The 23,899-nt window shown below is 34.6% G+C and overlaps 3 protein-coding genes across 4 annotated transcripts in view; 1 reads left to right on the top strand and 2 right to left on the bottom strand.

The window, feature by feature from the left end:
- The window catches only part of LOC126745677 (5'-AMP-activated protein kinase subunit gamma-2), a 158,688-nt gene extending 156,115 nt beyond the window's left edge, over positions 1-2,573 (bottom strand). The window contains exons 1-2 of one of the 2 annotated variants that reach the window (XM_050453638.1): positions 2,201-2,573; positions 59-331 (exon numbers count right to left, since the gene is read on the bottom strand). In XM_050453638.1, coding sequence (XP_050309595.1) covers positions 59-331 — 273 coding nt within the window. In that variant the 5' untranslated portion in view covers positions 2,201-2,573. The remainder of the gene's footprint in view (positions 1-58; positions 332-2,200) is intronic. The other variant, XM_050453637.1, reaches the window with a different exon arrangement.
- Positions 2,574-5,470: 2,897 nt separating this feature from the next.
- Positions 5,471-10,326, top strand: LOC126745681 (polypeptide N-acetylgalactosaminyltransferase 35A-like). The gene is made up of 9 exons (XM_050453646.1): positions 5,471-5,876; positions 6,154-6,292; positions 6,351-6,648; positions 6,698-6,902; positions 6,961-7,118; positions 9,055-9,207; positions 9,371-9,618; positions 9,673-9,901; positions 10,082-10,326. Exons 1-9 carry the CDS (start codon positions 5,567-5,569, stop codon positions 10,214-10,216), a joined length of 1,875 nt encoding a protein of 624 aa, XP_050309603.1. The 5' UTR covers positions 5,471-5,566; the 3' UTR covers positions 10,217-10,326.
- Positions 10,271-23,018, bottom strand: LOC126745678 (2-oxoglutarate dehydrogenase complex component E1-like). The gene is made up of 16 exons (XM_050453641.1): positions 22,731-23,018; positions 22,479-22,679; positions 19,572-19,954; positions 19,381-19,514; positions 19,184-19,328; positions 15,078-15,213; positions 14,562-14,742; positions 14,253-14,507; positions 13,956-14,201; positions 12,145-12,346; positions 11,835-12,085; positions 11,564-11,759; positions 11,289-11,368; positions 11,069-11,232; positions 10,531-10,685; positions 10,271-10,472 (listed from the first exon to the last, which is right to left on the bottom strand). Exons 1-16 carry the CDS (start codon positions 22,938-22,940, stop codon positions 10,367-10,369), a joined length of 3,045 nt encoding a protein of 1,014 aa, XP_050309598.1. The 5' UTR covers positions 22,941-23,018; the 3' UTR covers positions 10,271-10,366.
- Between the last annotated feature and the right edge of the window lie 881 nt (positions 23,019-23,899).

Raw genomic sequence — 23,899 nt, 5'->3', positions numbered from 1 at the left:
GGAAGTTCAAAATAGCTGACTTGAACTACCTTAGTCAGGCCAAAGATCAAATACTTACTGACTGATCGGTTTTTTTATCGTCGTCCTCGTCCTCCTCCATACACTGAGAGAGACGACGAGGGTTCACCCCCATCAGTCGCGACGGTAAACTGTTGCTGTGATTCTGAAAGTACCGCTGGAAAAATGAGGACCCCGTGTCCTCGCTCTGGATCACCTCTTTGAGGTTGTCCTCGTAGTCGCTGTCGTCAGAGGGGGGGTTACAGGGCTTCGAGTCATCTGTGGTAGGTTCAGGGGATGTTGGTGCAGGTTGTTCCGTTACATCAGTTTCCATCTGATTAGGACAACGGGGGGGAGGAAGTTGTGGGGTGAAATGTGTTTGATGCAAAAATGGCTTGGAAGGTGTCTCTTAATTCAATGTGTTTTTCAAGGTTCATTATACTAATTGTATGCTCGTTGACTAGATTCTGTTAACAATATGTTGTTCCAAGAAGTAAATGGTTTCAGGATGAGTACAGAACAAGGCTTACTCTATTTAGAACCTTAAAAGCAAAACATACATCACAGTGCTGCCTTCTACTTGACAAGGGATTTTGAACAGTAGAAAGAAATGCACCTGATCTTGAAAGGATATGTTAGATATTAATACCAGGATTTGACCAGGTAGTAACTCATCAAGTATTACTCCAATTGGGAAGTTTTTTAGTGAAAATATTGTAAAATGTCATTCCATGATTTATAGTTTGAAATGCTAACCCTCTGGGTTATATTTATTTTATTGAAGTTTTCACTAGTGTGAAGGATCTGTAGGGAGTACATTAGACTCCTGGAACAATTTTTCCTGTCATGTTATGTCAGCTGTGTCCAAGTTTCTACAAATGTTAAACTTCATCAAGAGTGAATATTTCAAATAAACTATGAAAATTACAAGAAGAACAGGTTAAAACTGGATCCGAGGTCCATATTACTCAATCTCACACCGCCTTTTTTGATACTAAATATTTAAATACATAAAATTATATCAAATTTAAATAAACAGTGTACTAAATTAAATATTGAATGTATATTTTCTGCAAAAACATTGTTTTTCATCAACACAACCTGTACCCCCCCACCCACCCCAAACATTTGCCCGGTAAGAAATTGTATTGAAAAATCACCATTTCTCGTTCATAATATCCAATCTAATAGCACTGTTTTTGTATTAAATATTTACTAATATAATTATACCAAATTTAAATAAACAAACTGTGTTATTAGATGGGATATTGATGACGAAACCAGCTGGTATTCATGTGTATTATCGTGGAAAACAATGATTTTTGAAAGCAATTTCTTACTGGTAAGTTGTGTAGGGTGGGTGGGGGGCTAAGGGTAATAATAATGAAAAAATGTTTTTTTTTGCATTAACATTGATCAAAAAAAGTTTTTGTATCCATACTTTTATTGCATAGCCTTAAGGGTTTTGAGTAAAAAGGTGAAAAAACCCACAAATAAAGCAAGGCATATCTCTGTGAAAATTGCAGTAGTTGTGCCATTTTTTTATCACAAATAAGTGGAAATTGAGTTTAGTGCAAGACTATCAAGATATTTCTTAAAACCTTCCAAGATATTACTAGTGAAGTTGTGGACTGGTGTTTGCGGAATCCAAAATGATTTAAGGCGAACAGTTTGTTGGACTCAAAAGTTTTTAGAATACATTAGTAAACTTTGGACAATATTGGCAACATATGGTATGAATATTGATTTATCAAAACTGGCAAAAATGCTATGCGAGCATAGCACCTGGATTTGCACTAATGCCGATAATTTAAACAGTATTTGCTTGCCAGTACAAAGGTGTCTTTATAGAGATAAGTCTGGCATCCATACATACAAGCTTTGCATATATTCCCAAGGTTTGATTGATATCTTGAGTAAATAATAAGCAGTAGTGTAAACATTAGGTAGGGCTATAAATTCATTATTAATTCTAATCATAGAATGCTTGCTATTGAACAATTTCTTCGACAAATAAACCCTGCCTTACATAATTGAAAAACAAGGGGACCTATTTAATAGAATATAATTAGGATGGAGATAAAGCAGTTTATAATCTAATTACGCAAAGAAGTAAAGTTGTTTGTTGACCTTCCAAGCCATTCTACACCTTCCACTTAATAGGTACATAAAAACAAAGTTTCATTAAAACTTTTGAGGTTACCTCAGTAATTAGTTGTTACTGGAAGTGGCAGCATTGACAACACTAGCTGGTATACACGCTATTTCCTTGCTGGGCACCCGAACTCGAATTATATGCAGGATTTAAAAAAAAATAATTCGAATTCCTGCAATGTTAACACAAACAAACAAACACAACAGAACTGGACACACTCGCGTTTAATAACTACGGTTTAATTAAAATAAACACGCGCGCGAGTACAAAAACGTCACGAACAAGGCTGGCTTCGGTAATTAAAACGAGAAAATGGGAAATTATTAATTTTTAACTATTCGATATGCCCGTAATTAAAAAATTTCTAGGAAAATGATAAATTAAAAATCATTTGACAGGAGCGGAGATTTTTGCAGGTGGCGCTGACGGTCTGCGGATCAGCTGACATTGACCGATGAGTGCGTGGCCAACTTTGACAAAAGAAAAAAAAATGGAACAACATAACCTTACTATACAAAGTTGCCGGATTTTACATATTTTCCAAGTATATAAAATAGTTAAAAATCTTAAGAAAAGAATTATTACAAGTGTATAGTTTAAAAATTAACGTCACAAATATAAATAAACAAATTAGACTTCTATGTGTCATTTGGTACCAACATATACCGACAAGTGGCGGGAAATTTAAACTTATTTGGTCCATTACTTAAGTATCGCTTATCAGTTCCGTGTAATTTATGTCTCCTGCAGTTTTAAACTAATTATTTGTAATTTAGTGTGTGCCATGTGTCTGTTATCACCGCACACTGTAACTCTTAATAGGTTTATCTTTGTTAATCTTAAGGCTGACTTTTAGGTTGAAATTTTGAAAGTAATTATAATTCTTAAGGGTCCCATGGATCTATAGTACTATAATAGGATTTTGTTAAAGAAAAATAATTTTCTCATGTAATGGTATGGTTAAGTGAACACTGAACAGCAAAACTTGCTTAACTTCGCCATATTGATATTTTTTTTAGTGCTACTTAATAAGGGCTAGATTTATTTATTTAAGTCTCACTTACCGAATCGCTATCATCCTGACTAAAATCCCAAGAGGGGGCGGGAGAGGATCCCCTACTAGGTTCCCGTTCCTTTTCCAAGGAAACCGATGGTGGATCGTCGAGCGCATGATCCTCCGGTATGCTGGCGAACGGTTGTCCCCTATTATGCCGTGGCACGGGAGAAACGCAAGTTTGGGGCGGCAAATGGTCGCCCCCGGAACCATAGCCGCCTCCCTCGGATTGGACCACTGTCACATTGAACCGCCTACCCGCAGTACCTCCTGTACCACCTGAAGAAATTGAAGAATTTTTTTTATGACGATTAATTTGGGTATAATATACTTACTCGTTCGCGGCCTGCGCCACTTGTTCTTCTGGGACGACGTTTTGGCGGTTTTAATCCATCCTCAGGCAAAAAAATTGAGCACAAAACAGCACTGCCGCCGCCGCGTTTCCGGTTTCGTACGATTGTTTGCAGTGCGAAAAGCGAGTTTCGTTTCGAAATAAGTCAATACACAGACCGTAGGAAGACTATATTTAATTCTAAAAATATTGTCAACTAAGAATAGAGCACCGAATAGATATTTTCGGTATGTATATCCGCGGATCAGCCGGTGTGTGTTTTAACAGATGTGTGGAGATTTGCCCAAGTTACATCATGTCGATTTAAGAAATCAATTATTTATATAGGAGCGAAAAAGTGATAATCAATATTTATTAATTTAATTTTAATGTCTTTTAAGATTTATGGCTTATTATGGATGATAAATTGAGTACGAAGACGCAATCTGGAAGGACATTAATAAAATACACTCACTCAAAGTTTTCTGCAAGGGAGAACAAGAACACATAAGCCATTAGGCCTGGAGATGTCAGGATTATTTCCATCTTTCAGTCAATTATTTATAATTTTTACTGTATCGTGCATAAAAACTCCGATACGTCCGGACTATGCCGCTTAAATCAAAGGGAACAGATGATCGTTGACATTATAAGAGTTATTACAATAGTCCCATCAAATTGGGTTTTTAATGGCTCACTAGACTATTCTTATAACGAAACACCTTGTTTTACTTTAAAAAAATTATTTATACTCCCTTCTCACTCATACCCTTCAGGAATTAATAGGATAATAACTTGTGGAAGGAAAGAAATGAAATTCATGTAACGTTGCACCCCCCAAGGCGAAATTGAGGGCCACAAGAAAGTGAACACTGAAACGTACACCTAATGATTTAAAGGGTGGACCATCTATACTGTCTAGGAGCTTGACATAATTATGTTTTAGCATAGAAATGTTCCCTCCCTTAAACTTCCTAATCTAATAAAGTATATGCAAACGTTTACGCAATATTATAAAATCGCGTTGCACGAAGACAATTATTTTTCCTCCATAAATCTATCGAAGTATCTGCCAAAAACAACGGAAAAACCGAAGTGTAACAATATAAGCTCATGACTGTCCGATCTATATTTAGTTGACAATAATAACCACAACACGTAAAACACACATAATTTCCTCGATATGTAGGACGACGTCTTACGGTTCGCACTGCTGATCCTTAAGGAAAACCAAGGAAAACCGACGAAAGCATAGTAAAAATAAAAAGGGGAGGGAAGGAACGCGGATATGCGACACTGGAAATTCACATTTTAATTGTTCACCTTAAGGGCTTTTTCGGGTCGACCCTTTGAGCGCCCGACTAGGAAAACTGGCGACGAGTTTTCGTTTGGCTTTTCCTAACCAGAGGGAGAAGGGGCAGGCGAAGGAAACTCGACGTTGCCGGGTTTTCCACGCACGGATATCGCTCCGGAAAATTGATTTAGCAGTAGGAGAATATAGTGAAATATTGATACGTTATAGTTCTTTAGGAAATGACTTGTGAGACTATAATTAAAAAACACCAACAATCTGGATTTGGTTGCAATGGTGTCGTCTGCAAATAAATTTATTTTTCATGGAGATTGACTTAAGCGGGATCAATTGGCAAACGACTAGACTTCCCCAAAAACACCCACTTTATTCTACAGAATAATTAGGAGTTAATTAAACTCAGTTAAAATAAAATTTCGACATTTATATATCTTCTTTAAATAATATATGGTCTCAGGGAAACCTTATGCTTCATACTAGACAAAATCAAAGGCCTTACCAAAGTCCTAAAATATGACATGCAGCCACGCCCACCTTGCCGACAAAATTTGCCTCGACTCAAGAAGCACTTTTCACTCTGATTTTTTGACAACTTTGGCAGACATTTACGTCACCTCTCAAACGACATAACCTCAAAATGTCCATATAAATCAAAACAATAATACAGTTATTTTCAATATAATAAAATGTAGAGGCATTAAAACACTTTTTACTAGGATGGTGAGCATAAACAGGTCTTTCCTCTATGGCATAGGTTTCGCCTCAATAACCTGGATCGTGTCGCTCTACTTGTATGCCCAACTTTCAAGGAGTACCGAGCAAGGTTCCCAAGAAGTCACTGGTTATTTTAGTGATTTAAGCGTTAATGTAGCTGATTCCGGTCAGTTTAAGCGTACAAAGAAGCAATATGATAAGATATTTAATAGGAAACATGATAACAAGAGTGGGAACAGTATCGAGCTCTTGGATAAGTTGAAACCAGTCTGGAGGGATCGTTTGCAGAAAACTAGTGATGTTTTCGAACAAGGTAATAAGTAATGAATTCATGGGAGGTCTATTTGATATAATAATAACACATATATTTAATGAGTGGTGAGTTATAATCAGTCAGTATTCTTCCACTGCATCTATCACTACCTACTTAAGATTTAGAGAGAACCATAACTGATTATTGCAAAATAAATAAATCCTTTTTGAAAAATGTCATTAATTGAAGTACATTTCATTTGCTGAAACATACTAACAGCCCTTTCTGGAATTTCCTTTCATATTTGAATGTCTACACAGTTTTAAAAATATTTTAGAACTTTTTGAACTTGGCCTAGTACAGGACAAAGAGGAACAAGCCGTAAAAGACGAGGGGTACAAAACACATGCCTATAATGTCCTTATAAGTAAAAAATTAAGTTTACATAGGGACATTCCTGACACAAGAAATGCTCTGTAAGTACTTGCCCTATTAATCTAGAAAAAACTATAGACTAATCCCTATATGTATCAGGTGCAAAAATCTCACATACCAAACCGACCTGCCGTCTGCCTCAATCATTATATGCTTCTACAATGAACATTACGAAACCCTGCTGAGATCCATTCACTCAATATTGGACAGAACTCCCGCGAATCTCCTGAATGAAATCATTTTAGTAAATGATTTTAGTGATATTAAAGATCTGCACGAGAACTTAGAAAATTACATAAATAAACAGAAGTTGGACAAAGTTAAATTGGTTAAAACTGATGCTAGGGAGGGTTTAATAAGGGCTCGAATATTTGGGGCGAGACAAGCCAAGGGGCAGGTACAAGTTCTGGCTCGATACAATTTCAAATTATAATTTAACATTTTAGGTTTTGATATTTTTAGACAGTCATATTGAAGTGAATAAGGGGTGGATCGAACCACTGTTGGACCAAATAAAATCAAACAGGACCAAAGTGGTCATGCCAGTTATCGATATTATTAATCCGGATACTTTCGGTTATAGTTCGAGTCCTTTGGTTCGAGGCGGATTTAATTGGGGGCTTCATTTCAAGTGGGAAAATTTACCTAAAGGTAGCCAAGGATTTTAAGGAAGTGTATTATTTGAGTAGCTATTACTTGGTTTTTACAGGCACTTTGGTTCATCCAGAAGATTTTGTAAAGCCGATTAAATCCCCCACTATGGCTGGAGGACTGTTTGCTATAGATAGGAAATATTTTATCGATATGGGGGAATATGATGCTGGAATGAATATATGGGGAGGAGAGAATTTGGAGATTTCTTTTAGGGTAAGAATAGTTTTTCCTTGCTCTGCTTTATTTAAGTATCAAGCCTTTTTCTCTAATTATTGCAGCCTTAGGTTTAGGATCTTGGGTTTTATTCTACGTAAAATATGGAACTTTTCAGGTTGGTTGAAAAAATTGAACTTTTTTAGGAAAATTCAAATTTTCTCAACCCCTTGTAGGTTAATCAAAAAACGCTGAAATAGGTGTCTAATGAAATTGATCAAACAATCTGTACACCAATTTTCAAATTCCTATGTCTACTGTTTTTTGAGTTATGGACACTTAGTGATTTTCCAATAAAAAAAATTGAACCTTTTTAGGAAAATTCAAATTTTCTCAACCCGTTGTAGGTTAATCAAAAAACGCTGAAATAGGTGTCTAATGAAATGAATCAAACAATCTGTACACCAATTTTCAAATTCCTATGTCTACTTGTTCTTGAGTTATGGACACTTAGTGATTTTTCAATAAAAAAAATTGAACCTTTTTAGGAAAATTCACGTTTTCTCAACCCCTTGTAGGTTAATCAAAAAACACTGAAATAGGTGTCTAATGAAATTAATCAAGCAATTTGTACACAAATTTTCAAATTCCTATGTCTACTTTTTCTTGAGTTATGGACACTTAGTGATTTTCCAATAAAAAAAATTGAACCTTTTTAGGAAAATTCAAATTTTCTCATCTCCTTGTAGGTTAATCAAAAAACACTGAAATAGGTGTCTAATGAAATTAATTAAACAATCTGTACACCAATTTTCAAATTCCTATGTCTAGTGTTTCTTGAGTTATGGACACTTAGTGATTTTCCAATAAAAAAAATTGAACCTTTTTAGGAAAATTCAAATTTTATCTACCCCTTGTAGGTTAATCAAAAAACGCTGAAATAGGTGTCTAATGAAATTAATCAAACAATCTGTACACCAATTTTCAAATTCCTATGTCTTCTGTTTCTTGAGTTATGGACACTTGGTGATTTTCCAATAAAAAAAATTGAACCTTTTTAGGAATATTGAAATTTTCTCAACCCCTTGTAGGTTAATCAAAAAACGCTGAAATAGGTGTCCAATGAAATTAATCAAACAATCTGTACACCAATTTTCAAATTCCTATGTCTACTGTTTTTTGAGTTATGGACACTTAGTGATTTTCCAATAAAAAAAATTGAACCTTTTTAGGAAAATTCAAATTTTCTCATCTCCTTGTAGGTTAATCAAAAAACACTGAAATAGGTGTCTAATGAAATTAATTAAACAATCTGTACACCAATTTTCAAATTCCTATGTCTAGTGTTTCTTGAGTTATGGACACTTAGTGATTTTCCAATAAAAAAAATTGAACCTTTTTAGGAAAATTCAAATTTTATCTACCCCTTGTAGGTTAATCAAAAAACGCTGAAATAGGTGTCTAATGAAATTAATCAAACAATCTGTACACCAATTTTCAAATTCCTATGTCTTCTGTTTCTTGAGTTATGGACACTTGGTGATTTTCCAATAAAAAAAATTGAACCTTTTTAGGAATATTGAAATTTTCTCAACCCCTTGTAGGTTAATCAAAAAACGCTGAAATAGGTGTCCAATGAAATTAATCAAACAATCTGTACACCAATTTTCAAATTCCTATGTCTACTGTTTTTTGAGTTATGGACACTTAGTGATTTTCCAATAAAAAAAATTGAACCTTTTTAGGAAAATTCAAATTTTCTCAACTCCTTGTAGGTTAATCAAAAAACGCTTAAATAGGTGTCTAATGAAATTAATCAAGCAATTTGTACACAAATTTTCAAATTCTTATATCTTCTGCTTCGTAAGTTATAAGCATTTATGTATTGGACAACTAGTGTGCTTCTAAGTCATACTTTTGATTGATTGTTTCCGTGAATTATGTACATTTCAAATTATTTACTAAATAATTAAAATTATACCCTTCTATTCTATAGATCTGGATGTGCGGTGGCTCTTTAGCGTTGATCCCTTGCAGCAGGATAGGACACATCTTCAGACACAGAAGACCGTACAGTTCACCAGACGGTCAAGACACAATGTTATACAATTCTTTACGGGTGGCACACGTTTGGTTAGACGATTACAAAGTAAGTGTATTAATTATGAACAAACTACTCACACACACTTCTCATGTTCTAATCTGGTCCAAGGAGTTCTCGAGGGTTTTTACTTTGAGTAAGGGGTTTGGGGGTAAAAACTTTTTAAAATTCGATCATTTTACACCTCTGTTACATTTTAATACATTTTTAGGACTTCTATTTGAACCAAAACAAACATTATAAAACCATAGACTTTGGGGATGTATCCTCGCGGGTACAACTAAGAAAAGAACTGAAATGTCGCGACTTCGACTGGTATTTGAAGAACGTGTATCCGGAACTCACTCTGCCTTCGGACGATCAAAGTAAATTGAAGAAAAAATGGTCTGCGTTGGAACAGGACAAGTTCCAGCCGTGGCATTCGAGAAAAAGGAATTATCTTGATAGGTTTTACATTAGGTAGAAAAAACAATGTACTTTCATTGGTATGAAAATGTTAAAAATCATTTGTAGACTGGCAAACAGCTCTCTGTGCATACAAAGTGCTAAGGACACAAAAACCAAGGGCAGTTCTTTGGTTTTACGTCCTTGTGGTAAATCTAAGGACCAACTGTGGTATCAGACCGATAAAAACGAGCTGGTTTTAAATCAGCTTTTGTGTTTGCAGGCTTCCAAGCCGAATCCGGTTTTGTATAAATGTCACGAACTGGGAGCGGATCAAGAGTGGAAACATAAGAGCGGAGCAAGTATTTTTTTAAATTTTAAAATAGTCTCAGTAAAATAGGTAGTAATATCTGAATTGACCAGAATAAGGAATACATTTATTCTCCTTTTGTAACACTGAGTAGTGATTATGGGCAATGTTTTTGACCAAGTTTTGAAACACTATATGAAAAAACTCTACTGTACTATTTTATTCCAGAGAAACACTCCAATATACAACTTGGGCGCGGGTACTTGTTTAGCAGTATCCAAGAAATCGGTGAACGCCACCTTACAATTGAAACTGTGCACCGATCCCAACTTAAGTACCTGGGACCTCGTTGATTCCATTTAAACATTTCAATGTTTTTTTTTATATAATAATAATCTCGAACAAAACTTATAAGGCTGTAGGTAATTATTATTTATATTATAAATATAGTGCGGGTTTTTTAAAAAAAAAACGTCTTTATTATTTATACTCTTACAATATACACCACAAGTCTTAATGACCACTCTTCACAACTTCGTTCATTAGTGCTTCAAACTCGTTATTGTATTGAATTTTGTTGCCCGAAGAAGTACTGGCGGATGGTGCCCTACCAATATATCTAGAACCAATTCAACTTTGAAATTATACAGCTTTTAAAGGTTAAAAAACATTCTTACGAAGCTTTACGTTGGCCCTTTAAAAGGGCATTTAGTCGTGGTTCCACGTACGTCCAAGCACCGGAATTCTTATGTTCTTCTTGGCCCCAGCACACCATTGCGTTCGCGTATTTACTGCACTCTTCTCCTACCAAGTCATAGGGAAATGGAGCGATCTAGAAGTGAATCTTGTCATTTGTAAATTATAGACTTATAACCAATGATAGACAAAACAAATACATATAAATATGTTTATAACATCTTGTAAAATGTAAATATATTTAACAATATTACATATATTATATTATTATGTTTATAGACATAACTTGAATTAGTACGGTTAACTTAACACGAAAAGTTTTTGAAATGACACAACTCAAAATAGGACATTTATGATGTGGTGAGTATGAAAATTAAAAAAGTGACATGTTTAAGTTAACATATATCATTTTTTGCAGTACGTAAGAATTAACTAACACTATTTAAAGCATACTCAAAACTTGTTTAATATTCTTGAGTTATGACGCTTTTAAATTATACGTTTAAATTCTTCTATTACCTGCTCTACTCTTACAAGGGCAATCTTCTCCTCCATCTTCGCCTCCTTAATTTTATGAATAAAATCAAAATACACCTTACCGGTGCAGAAAATTAGTTTGGCCGCATTAACGGGGTTCTTGGAGGCCGGTCCGGTTTCAGGATAAACCCTTCGGAACTCGGTACCTACGGCCGAAAAATTATTAAAAAAAAACTTCATCAAAGTGAAACACCAAAATCACCTTCTTTCATTTCGTCAAATTTACTCCGGGCCTCTGGATGTCTCAGGAGACTCTTGGGAGTGAACACCAACAGAGGTTTTCTGAAAAAAGTGTTTAGAGAGCACTAGTTACTCTAACCTGGATACAAAAGTTTATGATCCTCAAAAGGTGGTCACAGACAAACCGCACGGACCCCTTACGGGATGCTCTGGTAGGTACCTGATTATAATGTGAACATTTTGGAGAATCAAAATACATGACTTTTGCCTCTAGGTTAGAGTAGAATAAGCGGTTACCTAAAGGGCAACTTAATCTGTCTCCTCCAAATATGGAACAAATTGGCAGGAGTAGTAACATTGGCAACGATCCAGTTGATTTCTCTCAACTGATTAATGGGAGCCTCGGGTGTATTCGGCGGTATATTGTCCGCGTTATCCGAACACAACTGCAACATACGCTCCATTCTTGCGCTGGAATGTTCCGGACCCATACCTGGAATTTGAGAAAGTTTCCTGCTTATTTATCTTTTAATTTAATTAATTTAATTGATTTAATTAAAATGTTTACCTTCTAATCCGTGAGGTAATAGTATGACCAATCCGCACTGTCTCACCCATTTCCACTGACCACTGGCGATCATACAATCGAACATCGCCTGTCCATTATTGGCGAAATCGCCGAATTGAGCCTCCCAAATGACCAAAGAGTTCGGATCGGCCATCGAGTACCCGTGCTCGAACCCCAAGATTCCGTATTCGGAAATCGGACTGTTGCAGATCTCGTACTTGGCCTGACCGGGAAAAATGTCCTTGAGGTACCTACGTAACGGAATCTGTCGCATTATCCAAGTCCAAGTCCAAGAGGTCCAATTGCTTACTGATAACGCGTATTATCTTTGGTTTGGTGATGGACCATGTGGTGTCTGTGGGAAAAGGTGCCTCGTTGCACGTCCTGTCCGGAAACTCTCACTGGAATTCCTTCGTGTACGAGACTGCCGATCGCTATCGCTTCACCCATCGCCCAATCGGCGATTTCTTGTTTTAACATCTCTTGGCGGGCGTGCATCACTCTTTGGAGGGCTTGAAGTTAATATAGCAATTAGTCTAGGTGCAACTGTTTTGAAGATAGCTCAAAAAGTACACGTTTCTCGAGAAAATCATAAAATTAGAAAATAAGACCTTGACTTTTCTTAAGCGAAATCTTTTTAAATTATTTGTTTAGCTATAATAGGAAAAAAGTTATGACAAGTTTTGTTAAGGAGTAATTGAAAACTCGTTCGTCAGGTCCAACTTTTCAAGATATCTTAGAAAGTAATAGTTTTTCAAAAAGTATATAGCATTACAAAATGAGCCTTTGACTTTTTTTAAGCGAACGCTTTTTAAATTACTCGTCTAGCTACAATAGCAGAAAAGTTACAACGAATTTTGTTAGGCAGCAGTCACAAATTCATTCGTGGAGTCCAAGTTTTGAAGATATCTCAAAAACTACAAGTTTCTCAAAAAATTCATTGGAACACAAAATAGTCTCTTGACCCATCGTTAGCGAACGCCATTTAAATCACCTTTCTAACTATAATAGCAAAAAAGTTACAACGATTTTTGTTAGGCAGCAATCCCAAACTCATTCGCCGAGCCCAATTTTTGAAAATATCTCAAAAAGTACAAGTTTCTCAAAAAATTCATGAGAACACAAAATAATCCTTTAATACTTCGTTAGCGAATGCTATTTAAATCACCTTTCTAACTATAATAGCAAAAAAGTTATAAAGAATTTTGTTAGGAAGCATTCTCAAACTCGTGCGTCGGGTCCAACTTTTAGGTATATCTCAGCAACTAATAATTTCTCAAAAAATTCATAAGAATATAAAATAAACCCTTAATTCTTTGGCAGCGAATGCCACTTAAATCATCTCTCTGGCTATAATAGCAAAAAAGTTGTAACAAATTTTATTTGATAGCAGTCTCAAATTCATTCATCGGACCCAACTTTTGAGGATATCTCAAAAAGTACAACTTTCTCAAAAAATTCATTTAAATACAAAATAATCTCTTAACTCTTCGTTAGCGAACGCCATTCAAGTCACCTTTTTAGCTTCAACAGCAAAAAAGTTACAATAAATTTTGTTAGGGCGCATTCACAAACTCATATGTCGGGTCCAACTTTTAGGTATATCTCAGCAACTAATAATTTCTCAAAAAATTCATAAGAACACAAAATAAACCCTTAATTCTTTGGCAGCGAATGCCACTTAAATCATCTCTTTAGTTATAATAACAAAAAAGTTGTAGCAAATTTTGTTTGATAGCAGTCACAAACTCATTCGTCGGACCCAACTTTTGAAGATATCTCAAAAACTACAAGTTTTACAAAAAATTCATTAAAATACAAAATAATCTATTGACTTATCATTAGCGAACGCCATTTAAATCACCTTTCTAACTTTAATAACAAAAAAGTTACAACAAATTTTGTTAGGAAGCAGTCTCAAATTCATTCATCGGACCCAACTTTTGAGGATATCTCAAAAACTGCAAGTTTTACAAAAAATTCTTTTAAACACAAAATAATCTCTTGACTCATTGTCAGCGAACGCCATTTAAATCACTTTTCTATCCACAATAGCAAACAAGTAATAACGAATTTAGTTACTCAACAATCACACATTCACACCACAACATGCCGCCATACCTTTATGTATTACAAAGTCCTTGGGTTCGTGTGAAAATGCTTCGGAAATTGTCTTGATCACATCCAGGCTCACTCCAGTGGGTTCGCATTTGTTCGGATCTTTATTCTTAAAGAAATTCTTCCAAGGACTATCGATCCAGTCGCCGAACCTTATGGTCGTATGCTTGGCAGCGTTCCCGAAATCCGCCTCCATTTGCTTTTCCTGCTCTTCCCTGAAAGCTTTCACTTCCTCCTGTGTGACCACACCTAAATGTTCCTTTATAATCCAGGATGAACGCTCTTAGGGTTATCACTTACCCGTTTCAACTGCCACTTTGGCATACTTTTCAAAAACATTCGGGGTTTTCTGGATGAGGGTATATTTTACGGGGTGAGTGAACATCGGTTCGTCCATTTCATTGTGTCCATATCTTCTATAACCGGTGAGGTCAACAACCACGTCTTTATGGAACTTCGATCTAAATTGCGCAGCCATTTTGGCCACGTAAATCGCTTCTTCTGGATCGTCACCGTTTACGTGGAAAATCGGAGCCTCGACGGTTTTTCCCACATCTAAAAGGTGAATTATGGAAGCACGAGATGATTTAGCCTGGAAAAGTGCTTTACCTGTGCAATAAGGAGATGACCTGGAATATTTAGGATCGGTAGTGAACCCGATTTTATTATTGACGATCACGTGTATGGTACCGCCGTTATGGTAGTCGATTAGGTTGGCCATGTTAATGGTTTCGTAGACTACGCCTTCGCCACATATGGCCGCGTCACCGTGCATTATAATCGGAATAACCTGGAAGTAAATCAGGGAACTTGATGGACAATTTTTCAAAGAACCTTACTTTGTTTTGATCAGACTAGTCAGAGGGATGCTACCCTATACAATCTTTATCCCCTAATATATCAAAAGTAATAGCAAATGATGCAGCTAGCAGGAGACAATCCTGTTTTTTAAGTTTTATTGAGGGTCATAAACCTGAATCCTGTGTACTCGTTTTGCTGATGACAGAACCATGAAAGCCTTTGATAAACCTTCACTATATTTAGACAAATTTTCCAGGCACCCAGAAAAATTGTGTTTCTTCTTAAATAGATTTCTTCAGGATCATCCTGGATCTGAAAGCTTACCTTGTCTCCCTTAACATCGTTCCTGAGTACTTGCTCGGCTTTTACCCTGCCTGCACATACCGGGTTCACCATTTCCAAATGGGAGGGGTTGGCTACTAAAACGGTGGTGAAATCTTTGTTTGTTGAGGCCAGTATGCTAAAAAAAAATATAATATTAAAAATATAAAATATACAGGGTTGGAAAGCTTTTTTCTTGAGTGCGTGCACTTGCATCCCACGATTCTTCATCATTTATTTAGGAGGATGTATGGAACATACCTATTGGCGAGTGTGAGACTCTCACTGTGAGAAAGACGTAAGTCACGTTTTCACTATGGTTGCTATTTCTTTCTGAGATTGAGAATTTATGGCTTAAATTCGTTATGGCAAGTTAATGATTTGCCCACTTAAAATCTTAGATTTTAAATGATCTCTAAAGCTATATGATTAAGAAAGTTCTAGCGAATTTTGTTTGGCAGCAGGCATTCGTCGAGTCTAACTTTTGAAAATATCTTAAAAAGTAATGGTTTTTCAAAAAATTCGTAAGAACATAAAATAGTCCCTTAACATTTTGTCAACGAATGCCGTCTAAATCACTTTTCTAGCTATAACGACAAGAAAGTAACAACGAATTTTGTTAGACAGCAAACATAAACTCATTCGTCGGGTCTAACTTTGGCAGATATTTCAAAAACCGTAAGTTTATCAGAAAATTCGTAGATACATAAAATAATCCCTTGGCTTTTCGTTAGTGAATGCTTTTTAAATAACCTTTTTAGCTATCATAGTAAAAAAGTTACAACAAATTGTGTTAGGGAGCAATCATTAACTAACTCGTCGGATCCAACTTTTGAAGATATCTCAAAAACTAACAGTTCTTCAAAAAATTCGTAAGAATACGAAACAATCTTTCAACTCTTTGTTAGCGAATGCTTTTTAAATCATCTTTTTATCTATAACAGCAAAAAAGTTACAATCAATTTTCTTACACAGCAGTCCCAAACTCATCTATCGGGTCCAACTTTTGAAGATATTTCAAAAACTAAAAGTTTCTCAAAAAATTCGTTAAAACATAAAATAATTCCCTGACTATTTGTTAGCGAATGCAATTTAAATTACTTTTCTATCTATAACAGCAAAAAAGTTAGAACGAATTTTCTTACGCAGCAGTTCCAATCTCACTCGTCGGGTTCAACTTTTAAAGATATTTCAAAAACTAAAAGTTTCTTAAAAAATTCGTGAGAATACAAAATAATCCTTTAACTCTTTGTTAGCGAATACTTTTTAAATCATCTTTTTATCTATAATAGCAAAAAAGTTACAATCAATTTTCTTACACAGCAATCCCAAACTCATCTGTCATGTCCAACTTTTGAAGATATCTTAAAAGCTAAAAGTTTCTCAAAAAATTCATTAAAATCTAAAATAATTCTTTAATTCTTTGTTAGCGAATGCAATTGAAATTACTTTTCTATCTGTAACAGCAAAAAAGTTAGAACGAATTTTCTTATGCAGCAGTTCCAATCTCACTTGTCGGGCCCAACTTTTGAGGATATCTCAAAAACTAAAAGTTTCTTAAAAAATTCATAGGAATACAAAACAATCCTTTAAATCTTTGTTAGCGAATGCTTTTTATATCATCTTTTTACCTATAATAGCAAAAAAGTTACAATCAATTTTCTTATACAGCAGTCACAAACTCATCTGTCGGGTCCAACTTTTGAAGATATCTCAAAAACTAAAAGTTTATCAGAAAATTTACGGGAACACAAAACAATCCCTTAATTCTTTGTTAGAGAATGCTTTTTAAATAACCTTTTTAGCTATCATAGTAAAAAAGTTACAACAAATTGTGTTAGGGAGCAATCATTAACTCACTCGTCGGGTCCAACTTTTAAAGATATTTCAAAAAATAAAAGTTTCTCAAAAAATTCATAGAGATACAAAACAATCGTTTAAATCTTTGTTAGCGAATTCTTTTTAAATCATCTCTTTATCTATAATAGCAAAAAAGTTACAATGAATTTTCTTACACAACAGTCACAAACTCATCTGACGGGTTCAACTTTTGAAGATATCTCAAAAACTAAAGGTTTCTCAAAAAGTCCATTAGAACATAAAATAATTATTTAAATCTTTGTTAGCGAAAGCAATTTAAATTATTTTTCTATCTATAACAACAAAAAAGTTAGAACGAATTTTCTTACGCAGCAGTTTCAATCTCACTCGTCGGGTCCAACTTTTGAAGATATTTCAAAAACTAAAAGTTTCTCAAAAAATTCATAGAGATACAAAACAATCGTTTAAATCTTTGTTAGCGAATTCTTTTTAAATCATCTCTTTATCTATAATAGCAAAAAAGTTACAATGAATTTTCTTACACAACAGTCACAAACTCATCCGTCGGGTTCAACTTTTGAAGATATTTCAAAAACTAAAGGTTTCTCAAAAAATTCATTAGAATATAAAATAATCTCTTAACTCTTTGCTAGCGATTGCTTTTTAAAAAACATTTTTAGCTTTCTGAGTTAAAAAGTTACAACAAGTTTTCTTACGTAGCAGTCCAAAACTCATCTGTCGGATCCAATTTTTGAAGATATCTCAAAAACTAAAAGTTTCTCAAAAAATTCATTACGAAATAAAATGATTCCTTGACTCTTTGTTAGCGATAGCAATTTAAATCACTTTGCTATATATAACAACAAAAAAGTAACAACAAATTTACTTAAGCAGCAGCTCCAATCTTACTCGTCGGGTCCAACTTTTGAAGATATCTCAAAAACTAAAAGTTTTTCAAAAAATTCATAGGAACATAAAAGAATACCTTAACTCTTTGTTAGCGAATGCTTTTTAAATCATCTTTTTATCTATAATAGCAAAAAATTTACAATCAATTTTCTTACACAACAGTCACAAACTCTTCTGTCGGGTCCAACTTTTGAAGATATCTCAAAAACTAAAAGTTTCTCAAAAAATCCATTATAACATAAAATAATTCTTTAAATCTTTGTTAGCGAATGCAATTTAAATTATTTTTCTGTCTATAACAACAAAAAAGTTAGAACGAATTTTCTTACGCAGCAGTTCCAATCTCACTCGTCGGGTCCAACTTTTGAAGATATTTCAAAAACTAAAAGTTTCTCAAAAAATTCATAGAGATACAAAACAATCCTTTAAAACTTTGTTAGCGAATTCTTTTTAAATCATCTCTTTATCTATAATAGCAAAAAAGTTACAATGAATTTTCTTACACAACAGTCACAAACTCTTCTGTCGGGTCCAACTTTTGAAGATATCTCAAAAACTAAAGGTTTCTCAAAAAATCCATTAGAACATAAAATAATTCTTTAAATCTTTGTTAGCGAAGGCAATTTAAATTATTTTTCTATCTATAACAACAAAAAAGTTAGAACGAATTTTCTTACGCAGCAGTTCCAATCTCACTTGTCGGGTCCAACTTTTGAAGATATTTAAAAAACTACAAGTTTCTCAAAAAATTCATTAAAATACAAAATAATCTCTTAACTCTTTGCTAGCGATTGCTTTTTAAATAACATTTTTAGCTTTATTAGTTAAAAAGTTACAACAAGTTTCCTTACGCAGCAGTCCAAAACTCATCTGTCGGGTCCAACTTTTGAAGATATTTCAAAAACTAAAAGTTTCTCAAAAAATTCGTAGAAACATAAAACAACCCCTTTACTCTTCGTTATCGAACGCCATTTAAATCATCTTTCTAACTTTAATAGTAAAAAAGTTACAACAAATTTTGTTTAACAGCAGTCCCAAACTCATTCGTCGGCTTGATGTGTATATTTACTCATATGTTACCATTATTCTCTCTAATGCTTTATTTAATCCTAAACCACTAAAGGTTTACCCTAAGGCGAGTAATAACAGTTAATTGTCGCTGATTTGAAGATTTTTAATAATTTGGATGCTGAAGGAACAGGATAAGGAGTGCTACAGAATGACAAAGAAAAGACAAAATCAGAAAATAAAAAAACTAGGAAATAAATAGAGTGAGTCTATGGTAAGACGAAAACGAACACGAGAACAGAAATAATGACAAGCAGGAAGAGGAAGAAGAAGAAGAACAAGAACCTTAAATAAATTTAGTTGAATTGTACCGTTTATTATACACCCCCAAATGGTACTTCACATCCCCGGCGCCCTCGTCTTCCGGCTGTAACCCTCGAAACTGCGAGAAAATCAGCTCCAAAGGCTTCTTACAAATGTTCGCCAAAACGTTTAGTCTTCCGCGATGCGCCATACCTAAAATTCACCAAAATAAGTCACTCACTTTTATCCAAAAATCCCTCCTGACCAATTATAGCCATTTCACCGCCATTTTTGGCGAACTCGTCTATGATCGTTTTGATGGAGGGGATCATCACTTCGCACCCTTCCAGACCGAACCTCTTTTCCGAAGACCATTTTTTCTTCAGGAAATCTTCGAACCTAAAACCAGTGACTAGTCAGTCCACTCTCCTTTAAAACTTACTGTTTTCAACTTACAGTACAGCCCTGCCCAACCGGTTCAACAGCAAACGCTTTTCAGGTTTCTTCAACTCTTTTGCTCCAGGAGTCTCAAATTTCGACCTGATCCAATCGCATTGTTCCACGTCATGGATGTGCATGTATTCCAAACCGATGTGACGACAGTAAGTCAGCTCCAAACGTTTTAGAATCTCCTTTAAAGGCAACTGACGCTGATCACCACCGATTTTTGTTGAAGGAGGCAGGGTGTAAGTGTTATTCAACATGTTGGCGTCTAGCCTGTGATATCTTATCACTTCCGGTGGATATTGCCCGTATTTTTCGGAATATGACGTGGTTTTGTCTTTGACGTCGAACATGTCTTCCAAAGGGTCCAGTCGGGCCACTAAATGGCCCCTTACCTTAAGGCATTAAAAGTATCGTGAGTTGCAGTGGTTTAAGAGTGTTTCAGGAAGTAATGGTTACTTGAAAAATTATTGAAATGTGACATAAGCTTTCGATGGCTTTTCTTTAGCGAATGCTTTTTAAATTGCGTTGATAGCTATAATAGAAAAGAAGTTACGACAAATTTTGTTAAGGAGCAGTCACAAGCTCAGTCGTCGGGTCCAACTTTTTAAGATATCTCAAAAAGTAATAGTTTGTTAAAAAATTTGTAGAAATGCAAAATGATCTTCTTACTCTTTGTTAGCGAATACTTTTTAAATCATCTTTCTACCTACTTTATCAAAAAAGTTACAACAAATTTTGTTGGACAGTAGTCACAAAGTCAGTCGTCGGGTCCAACTTTTGAAGATATCTCAAAAAGTACAAGTTTGTCAAAAAATGTGTAAAGGCATAAAATGAGCCCTCACTTCTTTGTTAGCAATTACTTTTTAAATCACTTTTCTATCTACATTAGCAAAAAAATTACAATAAATCTTCTTAGGGAGCAATCACAAACTCAATCGTCGGATCCAACTTTTGAGGGTACCTCAAAAAGTATTAGTTTCCTAAAAAATTTGTAGAGATGCAAAATGATCTTCTTACTCTTTGTTAGCGAATGCTTTTTAAACCACCTTTCTACCTACATTATCAAAAAAGTTACAACAAATTTTGTTGGACAGTAGTCACAAACTCATTCGTCGGGTCCAACTTTTGAAGATATCTCAAAAAGTACAAGTTTGTCAAAAAATGTGTAAAGGCATAAAATGAGCCCTCAATTCTTTGTTAGCAAATACTTTTTAAATCACTTTTCTATCTACCTTAGCAAAAAAATTACAATAAATCTTCTTAGGGAGCAATCACAAACTCAATCGTCGGATCCAACTTTTGAGGGTACCTCAAAAAGTATTAGTTTCCTAAAAAATTTGTAGAGACACAAAATGATCTTCTAACTCTTTGTTAGCGAATACTTTTTAAATCATCTTTCTACCTACTTTATCAAAAAAGTTACAACAAATTTTGTTGGACAGTAGTCACAAACTCATTCGCCTGGTCCAACTTTTGAAGATAACTCAAAAATTACAAGTTTCATAAAAAAATCATAAATATACAAAATAAGCCTTTAACTTATGGTTATCGAACGCCACTTTAATTAAATTTTTATGTATAATATCAAGAAAGTTACAATGAATTTTGTTAGGTAGCAATCATAAACTCAGTCGTCGAGTCCAACCTTTTAAGATATCTCAAAAAGTAATAGTTTCTCAAAAAATTCGTAAAAACATAAAATAATCCTTTAACTCTTTGTTAACGAATGCTTTTTTAATCATCTTTCTACCTATATTATCAAAGAAGTTACAACAAATTTTGTTGGGCAGTAGTCACAAACTCATTCGTCAGGTCCAACTTTTGAAGATATCTCAAAAATTACAAGTTTCTTAAAAAAATCATAAGAATACAAAATAAGCCCTTAACTCATGGTTATCGAATGCCACTTAAATCACTTTCCTATCTATACTACCAAAAAAGTTACAACAACTTTTGTTAAGGACCAGTCACAAACTCAGTCGTCGTGTCTAACTTTCGAAGATATCTCAAAAAGTAATAGTTTCTCAAAAAATTCATTAAAACATAAAATAAACTGTTGACTTCTGGTTAGCGAATCCCATATAAATGACCTTTTTGGCTATAATAGCAAAAAAGTTACAGCAAATTTTGTTACGGAGCAATCACAAACTCAGTCGTCGGATCCAACTTTCGAAGATATCTCAAAAAGTAATAGTTTCTCAAAAAATTCATAAAAACATAAAATAAACCGTTGACTTCTGATTAGCGAATGCCATTTAAATGACCTTTTTAGCTACAATAGCAAAAAAGTTACAACAAATTTTGTTATGGGGCAATAACAAACTCATTCGTCGGATCCAACTTTCGAAGATATCTCAAAAAGTAATAATTTCTCAAAAAATTTATAGAAACATAAAATAAGCCATTGACTTATGGTTAGCGAATGCCATTTAAACAACCTTTTTAGCTACAATAGCAAAAAAGTTACAACAAATTTTGTTATTGAGCAATCACAAACTCAGTTGTCGGTCCCAAGTTTTAAAAATATCTGGAAAACTACAAATCTGTCAAAAAATTTATAAAAACAAAAAATAATCCTTCAACATCTCTTTAGCTAAAGCAATTTAAATCACTTCTATAGCTCTATAAGCAAAAAAGTTACAACACATTTTCCGTCAACTTCTCTCTTAGTCACCAATAGCACAAACATAAAGCCCTCATCGAGTGATTCTTTTTAGTAAATCAACCAGGAAAAACAGAGTCGTGCCCCCAAAGACATTCACATAAAAAATCTCCAAACCACAGACCTAGATCCACACAGTCAAAAGCCTTATTCAAGTCTTCAAATATAAGCACAGCACTTCTGCCCTGTCAAACCCAAAACACTGACTTGCTGGGTTCCTTTCCATAAGTCTTGAGGAGGAACTCAGTGCTTACCTGATAGCTCCTAATGATAGCTTGCACATGCATATGCTCTTCGATAGAAGCAGAGCTAGCATCTGCAGTAGCCACTGCGGGAGCTGAAGCTAGCAACGGTGGAGCTGCACTTGGTGTGCTTGAAAATAGAGTTGGGGTGGTTCCAGACTGTTTGACTGCTGTACCGCCTGATGTCAGACTGCGGAAATATGCGTCCCAAGACTAAAATGGTCTCATTAAAGATTGGTACTGATTAAATATGTTCCAAAGTACTTGATGGACGCTCTTGGGGTCAGTTAACCAGGCCTTGTACATTTCTTCGAGATAAACCGCTGATGTACCGTCTACTGGTAGTTCTGGATTCTTTGTTGGAGGGAAAGGGCCTTGGGCATTTTTGGCTGTATCGTAACGTGACAGGCTTATGGACCGATGAAGAGCCTTTCGAATGTGGGATATAGCTGATAAGAAAATTGAACCGGACATGTTTAAGTTACTAGAATTTATGTTGCATTAGAATTTAAATGTATTGAATTTTGACAGTTATTTGTTAGTTTGACGTGTATGCTTACCTTGACTGAAGTAAGTTAGGAAATTCAGTAGAAGGGATTTTGTGTGCAGGCGAATGGTAGCTTTCAGACTCGACAGTCGCGTTTTTCGTTGTTCGTTAACACAATTTGTTGTAACCTTTTTGCTATGGGAGCTAAAGAGGTGATTTAAATGGCGATCGCTAACGAAATATTTAAGGATTATTTTGTGTTTTTATGAATTTTTTGAGAAACTTGTAGTTTTTGAGATATTTGCAAAAGTTAAGTTTGACGAATGAGTTTGTGACTGCTGCCTAACAAAATTTGTTGTAACTTTTTTGGTATTATAGTTAAAAAAGTGAGATATATCGCATTCGCTAACGAAGAGTCAAGGGCTTAAATTATTTCTTTATGAGTTTTTTGAGAAACTTGTAGTTTTTGAGATATCTTCAAAAGTTGGGCTTGACGAATGAGTTTTTGACTGCTGCCTAATAAAATTCGTTGTAACTTTTTTGTTATTATAGCTAAAAAGAAGATTTAAACGGCATTCGCTAACGAAAGATCAAGAGATTATTTTATGTATTAATCAATTTTTTGAGAAACTTGTAATTTTTGAGATATCTTCAAAAGTTGGGCTTGACGAATGAGTTTGTGACTGCTGCCTAACAAAATTTGATTTAACTTTTTTGCTATTATAGCTAGAAAGAATATTTAAACGGTATTCGCTAATAAGAGAACAGGGAATTATGTTGTATTCTAATGAATTTTTTGAGAAACTTGTAGTTTTAGAGATATCTTCAAAAGTTTGGCCTTAACGAATAAGTTTGTGACTGCTGCCTAACAAAATTCGTTGTAACTATTTTATAATTAGAGTTAGAATAGTGGTTTAAATGGCGTTCACTAACGAAATGTCAAGGG

Source organism: Anthonomus grandis, chromosome 16, assembly GCF_022605725.1.
Source record: "Anthonomus grandis grandis chromosome 16, icAntGran1.3, whole genome shotgun sequence".
In the NCBI taxonomy this organism is placed as follows: domain Eukaryota; kingdom Metazoa; phylum Arthropoda; class Insecta; order Coleoptera; family Curculionidae; genus Anthonomus; species Anthonomus grandis.
Note: the sequence above shows the minus strand (reverse complement) of the source record. Positions and strands in the feature narration are given on the sequence as shown.

What these genes read in the sequence shown, in the direction of transcription:
- LOC126745678 (XM_050453641.1), bottom strand. Translation starts at nt 22,940, where the DNA reads ATGTCCGGTTCAATTTTCTTATCAGCTATATCCCACATTCGAAAGGCT. An exon ending in CTATCATTAGGAGCTATCAG is followed by an intron (nt 19,955 to 22,478) that starts GTAAGCACTGAG and finishes TAATGCCTTAAG; the next exon opens with GTAAGGGGCCATTTAGTGGC. An exon ending in GGACTTTGTAATACATAAAG is followed by an intron (nt 12,347 to 13,955) that starts GTATGGCGGCAT and finishes ATTAACTTCAAG; the next exon opens with CCCTCCAAAGAGTGATGCAC.
- LOC126745681 (XM_050453646.1), top strand. Translation starts at nt 5,567, where the DNA reads ATGGTGAGCATAAACAGGTCTTTCCTCTATGGCATAGGTTTCGCCTCA. An exon ending in CCTGACACAAGAAATGCTCT is followed by an intron (nt 6,293 to 6,350) that starts GTAAGTACTTGC and finishes TATATGTATCAG; the next exon opens with GTGCAAAAATCTCACATACC. An exon ending in TTTGGTTAGACGATTACAAA is followed by an intron (nt 9,208 to 9,370) that starts GTAAGTGTATTA and finishes ATACATTTTTAG; the next exon opens with GACTTCTATTTGAACCAAAA.